Below are 20,781 nucleotides of genomic sequence, written 5' to 3' on the forward strand. Positions count from 1 at the left end.
TTGTGGTTTGTTGAGATGAAATTTTGCCTAAGCTGTGTTGCCATGTTCTTTTTAGAGAAATAGGCAATACTCGTTGAGCCTTTTTTCTAATTGTACTGTTACGAACTTTAACATCTAACATGCTAACTGGGGCCTGTCCAGCTTAAGATGCAGCACTTGAGTTTCAGCAGTTTCTCTGAAAACTGCACGGTCTGACCTTGGGGTGAATTTGCTGGGACATCCATTCCTGGGAAGACTGGCAACTGTCTCAAATGTTTTCCTCTCATGAATAATCTTTCTCACTGCAGAACAAATAATTGATGAGCAGCAACAATTGCTTCTATGATGATCACTGCTGGTGTTTTTCCTCCTTGGCACAGTGTTAACACCTGAATGCTCCAGACCAGGAAATTGCCAAAACTCCTGCTTTTACAGATGTGCTCACACTTGCTGATTATTAATTAAGTGTATTTGATCAGCAGCACCTGGCTGCTAACTTACCCTCTTAATTCCTATGGAAGCAGGAAGGGTGTTTTTCCAGGCACTGCTTCTGTATTTTGGCTTAGTTTTTGTTAAATAAATGATGACACCGTATAATATGTCATGTTTTATAACTCACCTGAGGCTGTATTTACTTAACTTTTAAGACCTGCCGAGGACCAGATTATTTTTATTATGGCTTGATACACAAAATCTTAGAATTAAGAGGGTGTACTTTCTTTTTAACATGACTGTACATGTATACTAGCTGAGTACTCTGTACAAGTGTTAATGAAGCTATTTATTACTAGAAAAAGAGTTTTATCTTTCTTGTGGTGAAAATAATGATATTTTTTTTTTTTTTTTAAATCAGTAATGTTAGAAGTCCAAAGGAAAAAAGTATTAATTACAGTACCAGAAATACTGTTTGGTAGGTATGTTATGTTTGACAACTGGACATCAAAGGAAGCCAATGAACACGAATGGAAAAAAATGGCCAAAACTGATTAAATGGAAAGGAGAGTCTATGCAATTATCTACAGTGCATATGAAGCTGAAAGAGTGGCAAAAAAAGACGAAAAGGTTATAAATGAGGAGACAGAATAACAAAGTTCAAATAAAAATAACAGCAACAGAAAAGTGAGAAGAAAAAAGATTAAAGGCTCGTTATAACAAGGTGACAGCAGATTAAACCTGTTCACGCATCTGCAAACACACACATACAGCGTTGATCTGTACACCCATTCACACCACACCAACATATAGTACAAAAACAGAAGGAAAGAACACACACACACACACACACACACACACTTCAATCTAAGCTCCACAGCAGCACCTACTGGTCACTTGTACAGAATCTACACTGATCCTGCTGCTCTGCTTTCAAAGATGTAGACCTATCAGTGTCATCTGTCTTATTAACACCAACACACACACACACACACACACACACACACACACACACACACACACACACACACACACACACACACACACACACACACCAGATATTCTGAACCCTCACACAGAAAATATGTACGCTACACACCTGCACAAAAAGAAAAAAGAAAAATCATACACACACACACAGACACAGGTATACCACAAAACTTGTACATGCAGGTTTCAGTGCACATTATGCATGCACATAAGAATACAGAGTCAGACTCACATAGTCTGAGGTGATTTATGAGTGTACAGCTCAGGTTTGCATGATTTATCCTGCTAAAGCTGCACTGTGCACCTGAGGGACTCAACCCTCCACTACACACACTGCACGGAGGCTTGTTAACCGTGAAGCAGTAGAGGAATCAGTGTGCGCGTGTGTGTATCTCTGTGTGCTTAGAGATTTGCTTTGGTGCGCGCTTCTCCTGTAATTTGTTTTTATTGTGTAGGTGAGCGCAAACGCTTGATCACTTTGGCTTTGCTTTGAAAGGTAGTACATCTATAATAGCTGTATATGGTTCTGTGCTTCTGTGTCTTAATGAAATCCTGAGGCGTGTTTATCATGTCTGACAATAAAAATATCTTGCCAGTAACTGCGTGTTTGCAAAGTAACATGTTACTTGTTGTGTGTGGCTAAGCTCGCAGTGCACACCTGCACGTGCCAAGCCATTAGCATTCCCGCACAGGTATGTAGGTGTGTGAGCAGACCCACTGTCAGAATGTCTGCAACAACAACAACAACGACGACCGCAGTGAGCCGTGTGAAGCCTCCATCCCACCATGAAAGATAACTTGGTCCCTCAGTAGTCTAATGACTGAGGACACGCAGCAGCAGCACAGACACACACTGAAGCAAACCAAGCTTCTGTGATCGCTGCATCACATGCTGTGATACACTGAGCTATGTAATGTAGGCTACCAGAAAAATATATATATATAATAATTAAATGCTGAAAAAAAAATGTGTAATTTTTATAAAGGCCCAAAGTCAGTAAGGACTGTACTTGAAAGGTCCTAAATAGGAAATAATAAATGTTAATCACATTGAAGTTACTTATAAGTGAATCGAGTGTCCACCACTTACATGCTGGATAATGGAACATACCTGACTGTGTAGGAAACATCTCTATTCCTTAACCGACTCTGCCATTTGACTACAAAATCCAACTTGTCAGTCAATCACTACCTTCCCTGCTGTGACATTTGTTTCCTTTGGATTTTCAGTTGACAATAACTTACTTTGTGCTCAGTGCTCTTTTGTATCTGCAGCCATGGTGGCCACAGCTTTTTGGATAGTGATTCCCCCGCCATGCCCACGCCCCCAACATCCACCCCCTTTGCTGCTGCTGGTAGAAACATAAAATACATGTCTTCCTATTGTGCACAACTCTACTTTATAGCTCTCTGGAAAGAAGTCTTGCCTCAGATGGTAATGGTTTAAACTAGCCCCTAGTCCACCAATCACTTAAAAGCACATTCCTATTAAGAATCTGCCAGGTGACACATAAATATGCAGATAGCACAACAATAAATTAATTATTTAGGATGTTATGATCATTAATCCAAAGGAAAGAACAATGCTTAACGATGTTATTGTCCAAAAAAAATGTTAAAAAATGGTATGCCTGAGTTTCTTTTCATGTATGAGTGTAACAGGGTAAGGAGAAAATGCATTTCCTGTATTAATACTATGTAGCTCCAGGTATCAGGAATGGGGAAGCTGCTTGTCAGGGGAAGCCTTCCAGGCAGATTAAACACATACAGAAAGAAGCCCATGGCTATCCTGTGAGAGTCATGCATCTCCAAGTTATTTAATTTTTATGTAAAAATAAAGGCAGCCTTCATTTGAATTGTACATTTGTGAGTTTTAATTTCATTTTTTAATCCAACAATGTGTATCTGCGCACATACACACACACACACACACACACACAGATTCCAAATATTAAAAAAAAATAGAATGAATGCAACAAACACAAGCACCCTGACATACAAGTCCTCAGAGACTGCTGTCTCAGACCGACCCTGACAGGTTACAGTGAGTGTGAGTGTGTGTGTATGTGTGTGTGTGTGTGTGTGTGTATGTGTGTGCGTGGTCAGGGTCCAGCTCAGGAACACTGCAGGTGGTTCAGTAACTTTTGGTATTTCTTCTTAATTGGTCGATTTGCAACCCACTCAAAAACTGTGGATTTTTGACACCTGCTCACAGCTGACACACAAAACACACACACGCGCACGTAAATGCATACACACTCATGATGCCACATACACGTTAATGCATAAACACGCACATATAGATGCAAAGATCCATAAATTCCCTCATGACTTATGGATATACACGCAGACAGCAGCACACTGCAGACCTCTTTTCTCTACACAGCCTCAGCACCTCCACCCCGCTCTCATTAATACACACTCGACTGACAGCTCGCTGTTGCCATGGCGACCCCCTACCTGTTGCCAAAGGAGGCTGATAGTTTAGGGGGCTTGTGAACGCAGCTCAAAACTATCGCGGCTCAAATTTTTATTTCAATTTTTTTTTTCTCCTGTGTGTGTGTGTGTGTGTGTGTGTGTGTGTCAGCTGCCAGTGCTGCTGCAGGCACGCACAATTAACCACTTTGGAGCAGAGAATAGTTTCATTCATTTCAATGCAATTCAATCTGGCTCACTTCAGTGCAAAGCTATGCCCTGTTCTGCGAGTTCTGTTATGAGAGAGGCTGAATTCTCCTCGGGAGTAAAATAGGCCTACTTCAATATATGATGCTCTATTCTAATTCTTCTCTTCAATTCATACTTGTCTGTTCCAAGTTATTCATTCCGGGAAGATAAGATGAAACTAACTTGAGGAAATTGCTTTGCTTAATTCATCATTCCAAGCTGCTCTATTCTAATTAAATCACTGCATATTCTATTCTTGCTCTGCTATTCTTCTTCGCCATACCGTTCTATTTTATATTCTCAACAAAAGGTTTCATACACTGCTGGAAAATGGCTTTCTGGACTAATTGTGCCATGGAGGGATTCTTCTTGGTTCTCTAATGAACTGTTAGAGGAAGTTTAGAAAGTATACAGAAACTGTACACCCATTAAAAAAAACATGAAGCGTTCCAAATCAGCACTATTAAGAGAACATACTGAAAAAAAATCACCCCCTTACTGTGCTTTAGAAATCAAGAAGAGTATGCCTCTTGCCTGATGAATTCAAGAAGGTTAAAGTTTTCATATTAAAGCCAGCTTCACATTTCTTGGTGACTTATGAGCCAGCCCGCCACTCACTGAGGTTAGATGCAGACTTCACAGCACCTGTATGTCCTGTTACCTAATATCCAACCAGAGAGACTTGCCGTCTTCTTGCTCTTGGTGTTAGTGGTCCTCATTTAGTTTTCATGTACTCCAATAGCTGAGGCACCCACCCAACGGTAAATCATTCACTGGAGGAGGGGGGGAGCATGGAGAGATGTGTGCAGACTATGACAGGCAGACTTGGGGTTGCGGCTGAGAGTCCCAAGCCTCTAAAAATAGTGAGGATAGCCCTCCATCCTTTGCTTTATTTCAGGGTGACCACAGTAAGGCCTGGTGCGAAGGTGAAAAATCAAACACTCTTGAATGAAAGCATTGACACAGATTCAGGTGTGGCTCACTGATTGATCATTTGACATCATATCCTGTCAGTGAACCCCACACTCTGTGTCAGTGTCCATTCATGAGTTGGAGCTGGAGAACCACCTGTTATCACGTTTATCCAAACAACAGCCGAACAGCATTCCAGCTGTCATCGGGTGTCTAAGATCTGCTGTTGCAACATCTGGCTACTTATTGTGCATGCTCTCCACTTTCTGTTCCAGTCTTTCACTGGAATGTGATTGTGTACCCTACTTAACACATTTTATGGGGGGGATTCCCACTCATTATCGACTCAGTTGTCAGGGCTATGAAATACTGACAACACCTTGAAAAGGCTGATAATTATTACAACCAGGGAGCGAACCGAGCTTAAATACTGTATTACACTGAGAATCTAGCATCACAATGTGAGTCATAACGTTACTTTATTACCTATTAACCTTCATTTGTCTGTTGAGGCTTAGCTGCCTCGCACAAACAGCCGTGTTAACCACGTTCCAACTGGTCTGGATAACTACCTCAATCCTAGCAGCTTTGGGTCTTTTCATAGCAAACAAACTGTTCTTGGCTATAACAAGTGCCACCATTTAAAGTGGACCTATGATGCTTCATCCTCTATCATATAAATGAGCTGTTACAATAGTAAACTTAGCACAAAAAGTAAGGAAATTTGTGTTTGGTCAATTATTTCTTTGCTGTAACAGTGATTCCTGGCAATAAATGTTATACCAGTGTTGGCTGAGCAGCAGAGTTGAGTATGTGGGTTGCCAAATTGTCACTGCCAACGCCAAACAGCTTATTCTGCTGTTGACTCTAGTCTGGTGTTGTTTGTAGGATTGGGTGATTGAAGTCTGAAGAAACAAGACATGTTAGCAATTTAACAATGTATTCATTTAGCAAACAGGTGCCTCAGGAGCATGTGGAAGAACCACATACACAGCCACAACAGCCTGGGACCACCTCCTCATACTGGTCACCAGCTCCATCACACACTGCTGTAGGATGGCATCCCATTCTTCAACCGGCTCCAAGGATCTTGGAGTCCCAGACTGTGGAAACGTGAGATTACCACTAGTTACAGAATGTCATCTCGATCTCTCTCTGCACTGAGATTGCCTCCAATGATGACAAGCCTGACTGTCTGCACCAGAAGGGTACCAGAAGCTCAAAACAAGAGTCAATAATCACAGAATAAGCTGTTTGGCATTGGGAGAGATGGTTTGGATGTTTTTTCATGGGTTCAACTCTGCTGCTCAACCAACAAATGCATTTTCCATACAGATGTTGCGCCATGTAAAGGGAAATAAACAGGCTTTCCAATGGTATAAGATTTTCTACGCAGACACACTGTTACAACAAAGCAATCTATGATCTATGTTCGATCTATAAAGTCCTGTTTTACACAGCTGATAAATCCTCCCTCAAGGTCCAGTTAAATAGGTATCTTTTAAACTGTGACTCATACAGCACAAATAATAATATGGAGCTAGAAATGAGCATAATAGGTCCACTTTACACTAACTCACTCCCACATAATACCTATCCCCCCTCTTCCAAAAATAGGCTGTGCTATTTGGTAAGTTTACTTATAATTATCTACTTACAGGGACTCAGATGAGATACTATAATAGAACAATATCCTCCAGGTACCAGCATCAAACTGTGCCTAAAGACAAAAACTAAAGGGCTGCATTTTTATATAAGACACAAAGTTTCCCTTTTTCACAATTCTGTATTCAAATTCAATCCAACAGGATGAAATCTAGTGCTGAGCAGTGTTATTTGGCCAATACAAGAATATAATAAGAGCATTTAAAGCTTATTAAAAACAGCAGTAACAGCCTGGTATGCCACCAGACAAACAAGCATGTTTTTCCCTCAGTCTGGTATATATCATATTCTTTCATTTGATTACAGTAAAAGTCCAGAACAAAAGCAAGGCTTCTCTCATCACGCAGTAAAGTTGCACCATCCTTCCTGGAACAAAGTAAGCTATCTGGAGCTTGAATCAAAGTGACATAACCCAGCACACACAGATTCTGTGCAGGGCTGGTCAGCAGCAGCAACTCGAGATATCTCACGACCGTGTCTGCGGTACTAGCAAAAAACAAACATATGACGTAAAGTAACTTTGATTCAGTTTCACTACATCTTTTTCTGCATGGCCACACACACACACACACACAGACACACACACACAGACACACACACACACACACACACACACACACACACACACACACACACACACACACACACACACACACACACACACACACACACACACACACACACTCACTCTCCACCTGTGGGCTTGCAGAGCAAGCATTAAAAAAAACCAGGACATCCTGTCAAGCTCTACATCACAACGAGAGGCAGCATTAAATAAGACACACGCACACACACGCACACACACTCCACGGCCACACAGAATAATGTAACTGTTCATGTCACCGTGATGGCTGTCAAGATGAGCGTATGGTGGCGGGCGGGGGCACGTGTCTGAGTGTGCTTGTGTGAGAATTTAGGAGGGCAGATGGCCTTCAGCAGGTCATTAATACCGACTACACACCCTGCAGTTATTCCGCCACTTAATCCCCTTCAAACTAAAACCTGCTGGAAGACAGAGGAGGAAAACGAGGCCCCTGCACTAATAAATGGTGAGAACTTGCTGTACATTTAACCCATCTGTGGAAGATCCAGTTTATGAAAGAGCTTATATAAAAACAAAGGAAGCAACCACTGAGTCAGATGTGCACTCCACAGGAAATCTTATGCTTATGACAATAAATCAACATGAATATATAAACTTTTTCAAACTGTTTTAAAAGCTCCTGAGAATCTTTGCCTGCTATTACAGAACTAGCACCAGGAAATGATGATATATCAGTCAGATTAGCTGTTAAGATGTTGTACTAGAGCACACCATCAGCAAAGTTTAGCTAATTGTATAGTATACACTCTCATAAGGAAAGAAAGAAAAAAAAAAACCTCTCAAGTTCTGCTTTGCTGTGCACCGTTATTGTTGCTGAATGTCTTCATGAAGGTGAAGAAAAGGTTGAGCAACAAGTTGAGCAACCATCTTGTTGATTTTGATCAAATTCAGCATGTTCAACTGGCCGTGTGATTATTTTTAAGGGTTGACAAACCAAATGATGGTCAGCCACTTACAATTTAATAATGCCAAACGTTGGGTTACATAACGTAATCCCTGGTTCTTTGATAACAGAGTGAGGTGTTTCACTATGGGAATCGCCTTGGCGTGACCAACTACGGAAGCTCCAATGACACCACGTCTGTCTGCGACAGACCTGCCAAGCCGTGCTCAGGGCCCCGCCCCTCCTACTATCACGGCTGACCAGCTCCTCCCTACTCATTCTAAGCAGATTTCTTTCCGTGCCCAAGCAAGGAGGGAAGTGATGGTGAAACACCTCACTCTGTTATCAAAGAACCAGGGATTACGTTATGTAACCCAACGTTCTTTTTCTAACTTCGTTCGGTGTTTCACTATGGGAGATATAGCCCACTCCCGGATTGCGCCAGCCCTCCCGAAGCTGTGCTCCAGTGCTGCCCAGGATCTCAGCTCAGACCTGAGGCACTAGACTCCAGGACTGCCTGAGCCAGGGATGACTGAGCGACATCCAGTCTATAAAACCGCACAAATGTGTGTGGTGTAGCCCAACTCGCTGCTGCACAGATATCCTGGACTGACACCCCTCTGAACAAAGCCCAGGATGTAGCCATGCCCCTAGTAGAATGAGCTCGAAGCCCCGATGGGGGCTGAGTACTCTTACAGCTATAGGCTAGAGTTATAGCCTCTACAATCCAATGAGACAGCCTCTGGCGGGACAAAGGCCTGCCCTTGTGGGGGTGGGCCCAGGAAACAAACAGCTGATCAGATTTCCTGAACCCAGCTGTTCTGTCCACATATGACCCCAAGGCCCGCACAGGGCACAATGTGTTAAGCCTGCGCTCCTCTACAGAGGAAAAAGGCGGGGGGTGAAATGCCAGCAGTTCTACTGTGGGGCACCTGTATGATGACTCTATCACCTTAGGGACAAAGGCTGGGTTTGGCCTCAGGCATGCTTTAGTAAGACCAGGGGCCAACTGTAAACAAGAGGGGTGAATGGACAAAGCCTGTAACTCACTAACTCGCTTGGCTGTAGTTAGAGCCAGCAGCAGAGCGGTTTTAAGTGAGAGAAATTTCAACCCTACAGCCTCGATTGGCTCGAAGGGGTGGTAGGAGAGTGCATCCAAAACCAGTGATAAATCCCATAATGGGACCAGTGGCCTTGAGACTGGGAGCTTACGGCGTGCCCCCTTCATGAAGCGACACACAAGAGGGTGCTGACCAATAGGTTTATCACCCAATCCCACATGGCAGGCTGAAATAGCTGCCAAATAGACCTTTATTGTGGAAAAAGCTTTCCCTCCGTCCAGCAAATCCTGAAGAAAACACAGCAACTCCACCACAGAGCACTGAAAAGGGATAACCTGCCTTTCATAGCACCATTCTTCAAAAACACGCCATTTACAACTGTAAAGAGAGCGTGTGGAGGAAGCTCTTGCATTCTGAATGGTGTCAATAACCTTCAGAGGCAGACCCGCAGCATTCAAATTCGACCTTTCACGGGCCAGGCCCACAGAGCCACCCGGTCTGGGTGAGGATGATATATCTCCCCTCGCGCCTGAGACAGAAGGTCTCGGCGGATGGGGAGCGGCCACGGTTCGCCCGCCAGGAGCTGAATTATTTCTGCTAACCAGTGTTTCGACGGCCACCGTGGCGCTATTAAAATTAGCGACAGCCCCTGATCTCTCACTCTGATTAGGGTTGGAGAGATAAGGCTGAGAGGCGGAAAGGCATATAGCAGTGTGTCTGGCCATGGGTGGGCCAGAGCGTCCATGCCCAGTGGGGCGACTGGGTCTGACAGGGAGAAAAACAGTGGGCAATGTGTGTTTTCCTGCGAGGCGAAGAGATCTACGGCAGCCCGGCCGTATTTCTGCCATATCTGCTCCACCACCTGCGGGTGAAGTCGCCAATCTCCGAACAACGGGTTCCCTCTGGACAGGAGGTCCGCCCCCCTGTTCAGAATACCCGGCACGTGAGTTGCCCGAAGGGAGAGGAATTTTGTGCTGCTCCACACAATTATTTCCCTGGCCAGTCTGTGCAACTGCAGGGAACGAGTACCACCCTGGCGGTTGATATAAGCAACTACTGTAGAGTTGTCTGTTTTCACCAAAACATGTCGACCCTGGAGATACGGCAGAAAATGCCTTAGAGCTAAGCGCACTGCGTGCAGCTCCAGTATGTTGATGTGAGCCCGAGAGAGCCTCCGAGACCAAACACCATTTACTGCCCTCCCCATCATGGTTGCGCCCCACCCTGACAGAGATGCATCTGTGGTCAGGGTCATCCTGGATGACACCGCGCCCAGAGGTACTCCCGCCGCAAGAGCTGCTGGGTTCCTCCAAGGTTGGAGAGCCGCTATACATGACGGTGTTATTTTTACACTGCGACCGAGATGGCGGTGAGGGCACAGACGTAGGGACGTGACCCAACGCTGAAAATCCCTCATCATAAGCAGCCCCAAATGCACCACATTTATTACCGAGGCCATAAGGCCGAGGAGGCGGAGACAGAGCCGGAAACGCACGACTTTCCCCACTTGAAAGAGGGAGAGGCACTGAGTGAAGGATGCGATCCTGCGCTCTGAAAGCGTGACACGATAAGATCTGGAATCTAAAATGAGCCCCAGATATTCCGTATACTGTGCGGGTTTCAAGCGGCTCTTTTCCAGGTTGATTTTGAAGCCGAGCTCCGTAAGGTGGTTTGCCACCACCCTGGAATCTCTGATCGCCTGCTCCCGCGATCGGGAGCATATCAGATAATCGTCTATGTAAGAGAATATTCTGATGCCGCTGTTCCTTAACGGAGACAGCGCTGCCTCCACACATTTGCTGAACACCCTTGGGGCTAATGATAGCCCGAATGGGATAGTCTGAAACTCGTATGCTGCGTTCTGATAGGCGAACCTGAGATATTTCCTGTGTGGAGGATAAATGGCGATGTGAAAATATGCGTCTGAGAGGTCGATTGTCACAAACCAATCGTCTGGGTGAACGGCCCGACAGAGCGCTTTGTGTGTGAGCATTCTGAACGTGTACTTTCTCAAGTGTTTGTTCAATACACGTAGATCTAAAATGGGCCGGAGAGAGGAACCCTCTTTTTTTGGAATGAGGAAATAGCGGGAGTAAAAGCCCTGCTGAGCCTCCTCGCTCGGGACCGCTCTGATCGCCTGTTTGCGTAACAGGGAAGCAATTTCGTCCTCCAATACGCTTGCTGACTCTCCCTTGGCCACTGAAATCAACTTTCCGTTGAATTTCGGTGGTTTCATTGCGAACTGAAGCCTGTATCCTTGGGAAATGGTGGCCATAACCCAGGGATGGACTGCGCATGCGCGCCATTGCTCCAGCCGCGCAGAGAGCGGGCCCATGAACACGTGTGACGTCACCTCTGCCTCCCGCATGGAGGTGTCCCCCTCGCGAAGAGCGCCAGCTCCCTCCGCAGGGAACGTAGTGACATGACAGTGACTTTCTTTCATTTTTTTCATTTTCTTTAAACTGGGGGGACATTCTGCCCTTGGCAAACTGCCTGGTTGCAGGAATGCACACTTTATTTCTTTTTGAACCCCCGAAACACAATGAAGTGTCTGAAAACTTTGGGCAGTGCTTGGTGACACTGATAGATTGCTTTGAAGTGAATAATGAAACCGGGGAAGTGCATGGTGACACTGCGACCTTTGACCCCACATCTCCTCTCTCTGAACTAGGTGTGGGAACCGAGAGAGGGCTCCTGATGAACTGGGAACCCCAGGAGCCTCTGAACCATGAACCCTGGGAGGTGTGGTTGCCTCTTCCAGCACCTTCCTCCTCTTTGAGGGAGGAGAGAGAGGTGATGCACAACGTTGCAGGCTTGCTAGGCTGAACGCTTCTTCTTCCCTTCCCCGGGGTGTGACGTTCGGTTCTTTGCAGCAGCTGCTGCAAAGGAGTGTTTGCCCCAAGGCCTTGGGTTTTCTGCCTTGACCTGGTGGGAAGGCTGCAGTCTTGCCGCTTGCCTCTGAACTTTAGCCCCACTCTGCCTACCCCTCACGGCTGCAGCTGCTGCTGCGAAGCCTACTCTAGGCACCTGGTGAGATTGTGGGTTCACTTTTCTGGGTAAGCAGAGATTGAAAGCTTCTCCCTCCTGCTTTCTGAGAGTGCTTGTCTCTCTCATTTTCTCCAAAGCTGGGCCAAAGAGACCCTTGGCTGGGTCATAGGCTGCATCCATGATTTCAGCCTTCTGAGTGTCTCCCAATCCTGACAGGTTTAGCCATAAAGCTCTCTCACCTGAGACTGCAAGACCCATTACACGCCCACAACCCTGGACTGCTCCCCTGGAGGAGCGTAGGATGAGATCGTTGACCACACAGATCTCATCCCAGAGGGCCGGGTTTGGAGACCCCGAGTCCAGTTGACGGCCCATGTCCTCTAAAATCTCTGCCTGATAAGCTGACAGCAGTGTAACCGCATTAAGGGAACACACCGACTGTGCTGAATATTTGTACATCCTTTGATAGATGGATGCGGTGAGGCGATCCATCTTACTGGGCAGAGAAATATTAGAAGAAGCTGAAACTGACCTGCGGTTAGGGTGAAGGTGATAAGCCACTGAAGGCTCAACTGCTGGGGGTCCGGTCAGCCCCAGCTCACCCATTCCTTGCATCTCCAGCTTAGAGCAGCCCTGGGTAGGAAGCTTGCTCTTAAAAGGGCTAGACCAATAGCGACTCATTTCTTTCATGCAAGCAGGCACTGCTGGCAGAAGCTGCTTTGCAGGTGGTGAGGCTGGAGGGAGCCTCTTGCCATCATACAGGTCACGTTCTGCCCCTTCAGCCGCCTGGGCTGCTGGCCATGTGATGCCCAGCTTGGCAGCAGCCCGTTTGCAAACATCATACAAGTTGCTGTCCACTGGGGGTACAGCTTCAGCCCCACTTGGGGGCCTGGACTGCTGGGCAGGGAAGGTGGAGTCATCCTCCTCTTCCTCCATGTCTTCTAGGCCGAGGAGGTCGGAGTTGGCATCGCCATCCGCATCCTCATCCGCCGGCTCACCCTCAGTTGGGTCGAGGAGCCCCTCGAACAACTGGGGCATAACCGGGGACACTTCCTCCATTATGTCCGCCCAGCTCGTTGTGGCTGTCGGCTGATGGATATCAATCGTAGCATTGTTGGCTGACAGACAGGGGTCCTGGCTGTTAGCCACTGCTACTCTCAACCTCCTTTCCAGGATTTTCTCTGGCATCAAGGCGCAATGAGAGCAACCTTGCGGGTCCGCCAGAGAAGTTTGAGCATGCTTAGCACCCATGCAAGCTATGCACATCGGATGAGAGTCCCTGCCCGAAATGGAAGCACCGCATGATGCGGGGCATGGGCGGGATGCAGCCTCTTTGGCCTTCGGTTCTGACCCTTTGGCGGGGGTAGGAGCCGTAGCCATCGTGGTCGGAAAGATGGTGAGACTGAGCTATACAAGGCTCGTCGTGACACGTTAGCCTGTTTGTAGCTAGCGCTAGCAACGGGGTTAAGTCCGAGCTAGTCGCCGTGAGAGTCAGCTCGTCGTGACACGTTAGCTGAGCTCTACCAGTTGATCCAGCTAACAAATTAATGCTAACTGAAACCTAACACTGTTTAGGGTCGGTTAGCAAATTAATGCTAGCCAGACCTAACACGGTACTGACCCGCTAACAAGCTAATGCTAGCCGGACACCGAAAAGCTCGCCGTGACGCGTTAGCCCAAGTTACACACACACACACACAACGGCTACCCTGCTAATTAAAACCAGGTGACCGCTGAAGACAGCTCGCCACGACGCGGTCGCTGTCCAGGGTGTATAACTACCAGTACACTTCTTTCGAAGGACTTACTCAGCACAATCCAGACTGAAAACTGGAGAACTGCGTTCGGCGACGTACTCCTCTACGGGACGCCTGAGAACTGTTAAACAGCTAACCAAGCCAGCCTGGGCGCGCTGAGGGAGCCCGATGTAGTTTCTCACGGGAAGAAAGCGAGAATGAGTAGGGAGGAGCTGGTCAGCCGTGATAGTAGGAGGGGCGGGGCCCTGAGCACGGCTTGGCAGGTCTGTCGCAGACAGACGTGGTGTCATTGGAGCTTCCGTAGTTGGTCACGCCAAGGCGATTCCCATAGTGAAACACCGAACGAAGTTAGAAAAAGAACTGCTAATACACCGACTACGTCCTGGACATTTTTGGTATGAAGCACAATAGCAATAATAACCACAAAAAAAAAGAAAAATTGAAGAAATGAAGGGAAGAAAGTCTCAGGTTTTTCCACACTCTACCCTGAGATTAGCTCATCGCAGCAACCACACTTTGATGCTTTATGTCTTTATGAGTCAAGTCTTTATGTTCAATTACACTATGGGCATTAAAGTGCAACATTTGAATGAAAGCTCAGTTTTCAAAAAGATTATGGATCAAAGCAGAATGGACCACTTTGTTTTGCTCCGTTTCATCTTCTGCATTACACAATGAGAGCGCCCAAACTGTCATTTCTTCATCCTCGGGTCATTATATTAACACCAGACTCGAATTAAAAACCCGAGTCATTAAAGCTGAACAGTTCTAATAGAGCAAAGCTGAAATGCCAACCAACAGAACAGCAGCAGGTTTTAAAAAAAACATGCTGTAACTATGAAACTGAAAACTATTCGTTTCAACACAGTTTCTTGCAACACTATCCGTGCAAAGACCAAATATGATCCAAATGATACATGTGGTCATACTGAGTCATCATTACTTGCCATGATATTCTAAAACAACAGCATCAGCTAGACTTCATGGCATACATGACCCCAGTGGGAAAAGATCCCCTAACCCTGCAATGTTCTCGGCATCCAGTTAAACAAAACCATATGTACTGTAGGTCGCTTATGTTATTTACTATATCAACATTATGTTATTTCCCCATCCTCAACTGCTCATTCGTTATGGATTTATGGTGAAAATTCTTCACTTTTTAACCTTTTTTGCAGAGCTCCAAGGGGAGTAATAGAACTGACTCGGGCTCTGGAGTGGATCTAGGCCACGCAGACAGGCTTTCAGAGAGATTGGGACTGATGGGTAGTCTCAGGGTAGGACTGGCTGTAAATCTCTGAACCTGAACAGTTGAAGTTATCAGGTGTGCGCTTCATGTGAAGCCATTAAAGCCTCACAAATGCAGTGATTGCTGTTGTACCTCACCTTCCTGATCATTTGATTAATTCTCATTTACTTCACTTTCCACACATACCTCAGGACCAATACACATACTGCATCTACTGATTTCATGGAAAACGCTGTTAGTGTGTTTATAGTGTGTGTATAATGTTTACTGGCGTAAACAAACACCTACCTGTTCCTGTCTCTCCAGCCAGCGGTCCACCATGGGATGATTGGCGCTGAGCGATGACCGGGCTGTCTCTCTCTGAAACTCTCTCTGATTGGCCCAGGTCCCAGCATCTCGTGGCAGACTGCGGTACGTGTCCATACCTTTACCCTGCAGGAAAAAAGATTCGTTTTTCCCGAGAAAAGCCGATACGGTTACATCTAATACTGTTACCACATTTCTCAGCTAAGCTCTTCTGAAGCAGACATGCTGCTTGTTTGCTTTTCATTAAATAAATGTTTCCTTTCATAGTGAAAAACATGCACAGAACATAAAAAACAGCAAAGGCTGATTAATCATCCTGCACTGAATTTGCTCACAATTGTTTTTCAAGAGAGACGTGACCTCTGTATACTTGTAAGCTGGTGTGTCTACATTGTTCACACAAGTCGGTGGGGTCTGCTGGGCATGGGGTATACATTAAACATTGAACAGTTACTTTTACAGAAAGGAAAGGAAAGGAAACACAGAAGATACTGGAACTTAACTGAGTCTCTGGCTCAGCAGAGCTATGAAAACAAGAAAATCACAGTCTAAACGGCAGAACTGTGGTTACTGTATTATAAGCAAGCTAGATATAACTAGCATCACAGTTGTTGCAGTCTGAGTCGATATGTTTAGTCACACCTTAAGCTATAGTGGAGAGGTATGTGGCTTTAAGCATAAATCAAGCAGAAGGGTGCGAGTGTACACTTTGATCGGTTTCAGCCTGGGAAAGCAAAACAAAGCATTGAGGACAGTTTAAGGGTTGGGCCTGCAGGTTTCAAAAAGAAAAAAAGATGTTGATATATCCACAATGTTGATATGTAACAGATGCATAGCAACCTTCGGTGCATTTGTACTAAAAAAGACAATGGCATCCGTCATGTAGTTTAATGTGTTCCGTTGCCTTCATTAAAATCAAATCATTCCAAAATCAGTTGGCAGAAAACTAACCTTCCTTTCCAGGCTATTTGTGCCAGACGAGTGGCGAGCTTTCAGGAAGCCAGCGGTGGTGGACCAGCGGGTTGGGTTCTTCCTCGACGGCGTCTCGTCCGTTTGGACCCGTGACTCACTGCCGCTAAATGGCCCATTGATGGTCATCAGAGCAGGGTCACTGCTGCGCCGGACATGGAGGGGCATATCTGAGAGACAAATCATACAGCAGGGCATTAAAGCATTGTTACAGTATCTCTTTTTGTTAATTTAAAAAAACAAGAATAGTTTTCCTTGCTCTACTCTGAGCCCCTCCCGAATGGCCGCACTCCTCACCCTCTAAGAGAGAGGCCAGCCACCCTTTGGAGGAAACTCATTTCTGCCGCTTGCATTTATTATTATTCTTTCGGTCACTACCCAACTCTGTCTCCTCCACATCGAGAGGAGCCAGTTGAGGTGGTTCGGGCATCTGACTAGGATGGCTCCTGGGCGCCTCTTGGGTGAGGTGTTCCAGGCATGTCCCACTGGAAGGAGGCCCCGGGGTAGACCCAGGACACGCTGGAAAAATTATATCTCTCGGCTGGCCTGGGAATGCCTTGGGGTCCCTCCGGATGAGCTGGTGGAGGAGGCTGGGGAGAGGGAAGCCTGGGCTTCTCTGCGTAGGCTGCTGCCCCCACGACCCGGCCCCAGATAAGCGGAAGAGAATGGATGGATGGATAGTTTTCCTTGGTCTTGGATTATTTCTTAAAGTGTATCCAAGTGCATATTGTGTTTTTTTTACAGGAAAAGTTCACATTGATATTTATGTATTTAAAAAATAAAAATAAAACACATACTTCCAGCTGTAGCTGTTAAAATTTTAAGAAGAAGAAGATTTGGAGATGATTGATGTAAATTTGCTGGAACAAATTTTGTGTCTCAAACATAATGTGGGCTAATAAAAAGAGACTGAGATTTCATTATCATCTCATTGTGAATTCATGTGATATATGGCCACAAGTCTAATCAGGCAGCTCTGCTTTACCGTCAGTGCATCTCCCCGTAACACAGGGCAGCAGACTCTGTGTGGGAACAACAATATGAGGAAGAGCCTGTTGAGAAACTCCAGCGTTAGTGGATGCCTTCCATTAAAACACTTCACTCTGTTTAAAAAGTTGCAGTGTGTGGGCGGTGGGCCAGGGTCCAAATAACAACTCCAACAGGGGCAGTGTGCAGGAAAACACTGCAGCCTGCGCTTCTTCACAAGACGCAATGTTACGACAACAGAAACCTCTGCAAATTTCCACGAGCTCGTTTGATCGGCTGAAGAGTCACCCCTCAGACCACAGAGGAGAGGCGGATTATAAAAGATTAAAAGTGTTTAAAAAGCTTTAGTATCATTTCTGGATGACGGAGCCAAGTGTCAAGTTCCCATGTTCTCCTCCAAAACATACTGCTGTTTACAAGCCTTCAGATGTTTGGGATGTTGGTGTGCACACACACAGGAAACACTGATCTTCCCAAAGAGTGTGTGTCTGAGTCAACAGTTATTTTTAGTGTGTGTGTGTATTGTGAGAGTCGGTGCATGACAAGATTGACTGTATCGGTTTGTGTGTTTGTGTGTGTTTACTTCCCTGTGCTTCCTGACATGCTGGTCAGTTTGCACATCAATGTGTGTTTCGGATCACTTAATACTTTTCTTTAGAGTTGTGTGCTTTCACATTAAGCCCATCTGTGTGCGCACACCACAAGAATACACGTTAATGATGAGTTTTGATTTTGCATGTACACAAATCAGAGACCATATGTTTGCGTTTGGAAATACTGGAGCCAACAGCTACAGTAGTTGATGGGAATGTGTAAATGTGTCCGCGTTTGTACGTACACTCATTTATTTGGCTGAGCGGTGCTTCTGGGTCATCGAGAGCGTGGGACATAAACCGCTCCGAGCTGTGGGAGGCGGTGGCTCTTTGGGGGATGGAGTTCAGGAGGGGACGGTGTGCGGGCTGCCTGACAGGTCTCAACAACACCTACAGCTGAAACTGCAACTCCCAGGAGGCATCGGGACGCTTCTCTCAAACTGAATTACAGTCAAGACTAATGTGTCCCAGCCCCACATCTACTGAATTTGCATTGTGCTGTGGAAAATGCTATGAGGTTTCATACAGTCACACTGCTTTGAGCAAAGACAGACACTCCTTTCACCGTGGCAGGGTGAAGAGGCGCTACCCTTCTTTGTCATTGCTCATCTCAAATGCCACTGTGATCTCACAGCACAGCTGCAGTCATTAACCTTTTGTTCGTCTTGTCAGACGCACTGATCATAAAACAATTATTCTAACTACAGCACAACAGCTTGGTTAATGAGCGCTGCTTAAGATACCGCTCACGAGCTGCGATCAAATTTCACGCCACTTCAGACATCTCATAAGTGAGAGAAAAAAAAAAAAAGCATAATGACAACACCTATGTCATGACTGTGGCTGCAATAAAAACACAGTAAATGACAACAAAGAGCAGGGGAGGCTAAACACAGGTTTCTGCCTTCTCTTTGAGTACAAGACCCAATTAAATGCAATGCAATGTCATTTAGAAGTCATTGCAACACTTAAGGGATTTAGGCGGTAGTTTGGCCTAAAGTTTGTGTAGTTTGACATATGCCAACAATGATCATATGATAATATAATGAATTGCAGGCTACGACACAAAGCTGCAGCTCCTCAGCCATTTACTTTAAGCAGCACCCTCCTTGTTGCAGTTGTGATAACAGCTGGTTGACACATAAAACAAATGATGCTTCTTCTTCCACAACTAGGCACCAGCGTGGCATCGATTAGCACATCAGTTTTTTTGCTGAATCCTCTTGTTTTGTTAGGTCTAAGTAGCAGCCACACTGTGAGATAAACCAACCTTCATTCGGTGCCAGGCTCCCGTTACAGCAGACAACTTTGACCATCACTCACTGCGCAAAAGAGGCTTTGGAGAAACGATTATTTCCCTCTGATCATCTTTAATCTGGGACAGCCAAAAATCACACAGTGTAAACCCAGCTGAGTTTTCTGATTACTATATTTGCTATATTCAAAAAGATGATCTTTTTCAAGTTGGCATCTGAAAGCCTCACGTGTCCACAACAGTGGTATTGTCCCTTAATTAGTATTTTCTTATCCGCAGAGTTTAACAAAGCCACGAAACGAACATCAATCAATTTGTGAATTTCAATAGAGCTCTCTGTCTAATAAGCTTAATCATTTTTCTTTTGAGCTCCTGGGCTGAACAAGAAAAACTGGCAAAGCCCCACAGAGTCCGGCGCGTCTCATCTCCCCTTCTCTCCAACATAAATCAGTGATTGAAAGCTATTCTCATTAGCGTGCTTATGAAAAAAATAATCCAATTCCTTCTCTTCCATGTCAGACGTTTTTCTTAAAACCCATTAAAATTCAGCTGATGAGATTTGGAGTCGTCAATTAAGCAGGGTTATAATTTATTACGAGGAAAGTTAAATTGGACGTATCTGGCAGGTGTGACTGTACCCGAAATTTCAATTTCTTAATGAAAATTCACAATCAGCATCTCATCCAGAAACGCAATTAGGGCTGAAGTGACCTCAGTCGCACTCTGTGCATGTGGGCGTGTGTGTGTGCGTGCATGTGTGTTAAGACAGGAAAAAAAAAGAGGAAAAAAAAGAGGAAAATTCTGGGGTCTCTGTCAATCAATGCAAAGGTTAGAGGATAAGACAGCGGAGGACTTTAGTGCTAATTTTATTTATTTATATATGAATATTTTTATGCTCTACTAAGTGGAAATTAAATGTGCTCTATTTAATAGGTTAAATCTATTGTTTTCTCTATTTTCGTCATTCTACTTTAATTGTTTTATTAATAAAACTATAATTATTGAATATGCAATAGTAAGCGGTAGGAACATTTTTTTCTTCAGCATATGATTTCACTTTAGGCAGGTATATAGGTCTAATACGTTAAAAGAGAAGTCAGGAAAGCAGGAACACGGAGGGTGTTTGCCTCTGTGTACGTCTGTGTGTACAAGCTTGCTTCTGCGCAAAAGAACTGGCTTGATACAAATTGACAAATCACCTGCGCAAGTCACTTTCCCATCCAAACTCTGAGTAATTACAGTAGAAGAAGCAACTTGGCCAGCAAAACTGCAGAGGTGAATGGCCTCGGCGTCACATTTGATTTAGGAGGCAGCGAATAGAACCAATTAGCCACTCTGGCCGGGGATCAAACGGCTATCTGTGTCTGAAAAAAACAGCACCTCCTGTCCAATTAACAGAATTTATGAAGAGGGCTACAGTACGGCTCCGGCTGTGATAAAGTGATTTGTTGTGTTTTCTCTGTACTGCTGTAGTTGCTGACATTTGA

General features: G+C 45.2%; 1 protein-coding gene across 5 annotated transcripts in view; it reads right to left on the minus strand.

Moving 5' to 3' along the window:
• The window catches only part of pard3ab (par-3 family cell polarity regulator alpha, b), a 188,165-nt gene that overhangs the window by 76,752 nt on the left and 90,632 nt on the right, over nt 1-20,781 (minus strand). For all 5 annotated transcript variants that reach the window (XM_030751153.1, XM_030751152.1, XM_030751151.1 and 2 more), the window contains exons 4-5: nt 16,442-16,629; nt 15,473-15,616 (exon numbers count right to left, since the gene is read on the minus strand). In XM_030751153.1, coding sequence (XP_030607013.1) covers nt 15,473-15,616; nt 16,442-16,629 — 332 coding nt within the window. The remainder of the gene's footprint in view (nt 1-15,472; nt 15,617-16,441; nt 16,630-20,781) is intronic.

The sequence above is a fragment of the Archocentrus centrarchus genome, chromosome 17 (assembly GCF_007364275.1).
Source record: "Archocentrus centrarchus isolate MPI-CPG fArcCen1 chromosome 17, fArcCen1, whole genome shotgun sequence".
NCBI lineage: Eukaryota > Metazoa > Chordata > Actinopteri > Cichliformes > Cichlidae > Archocentrus > Archocentrus centrarchus.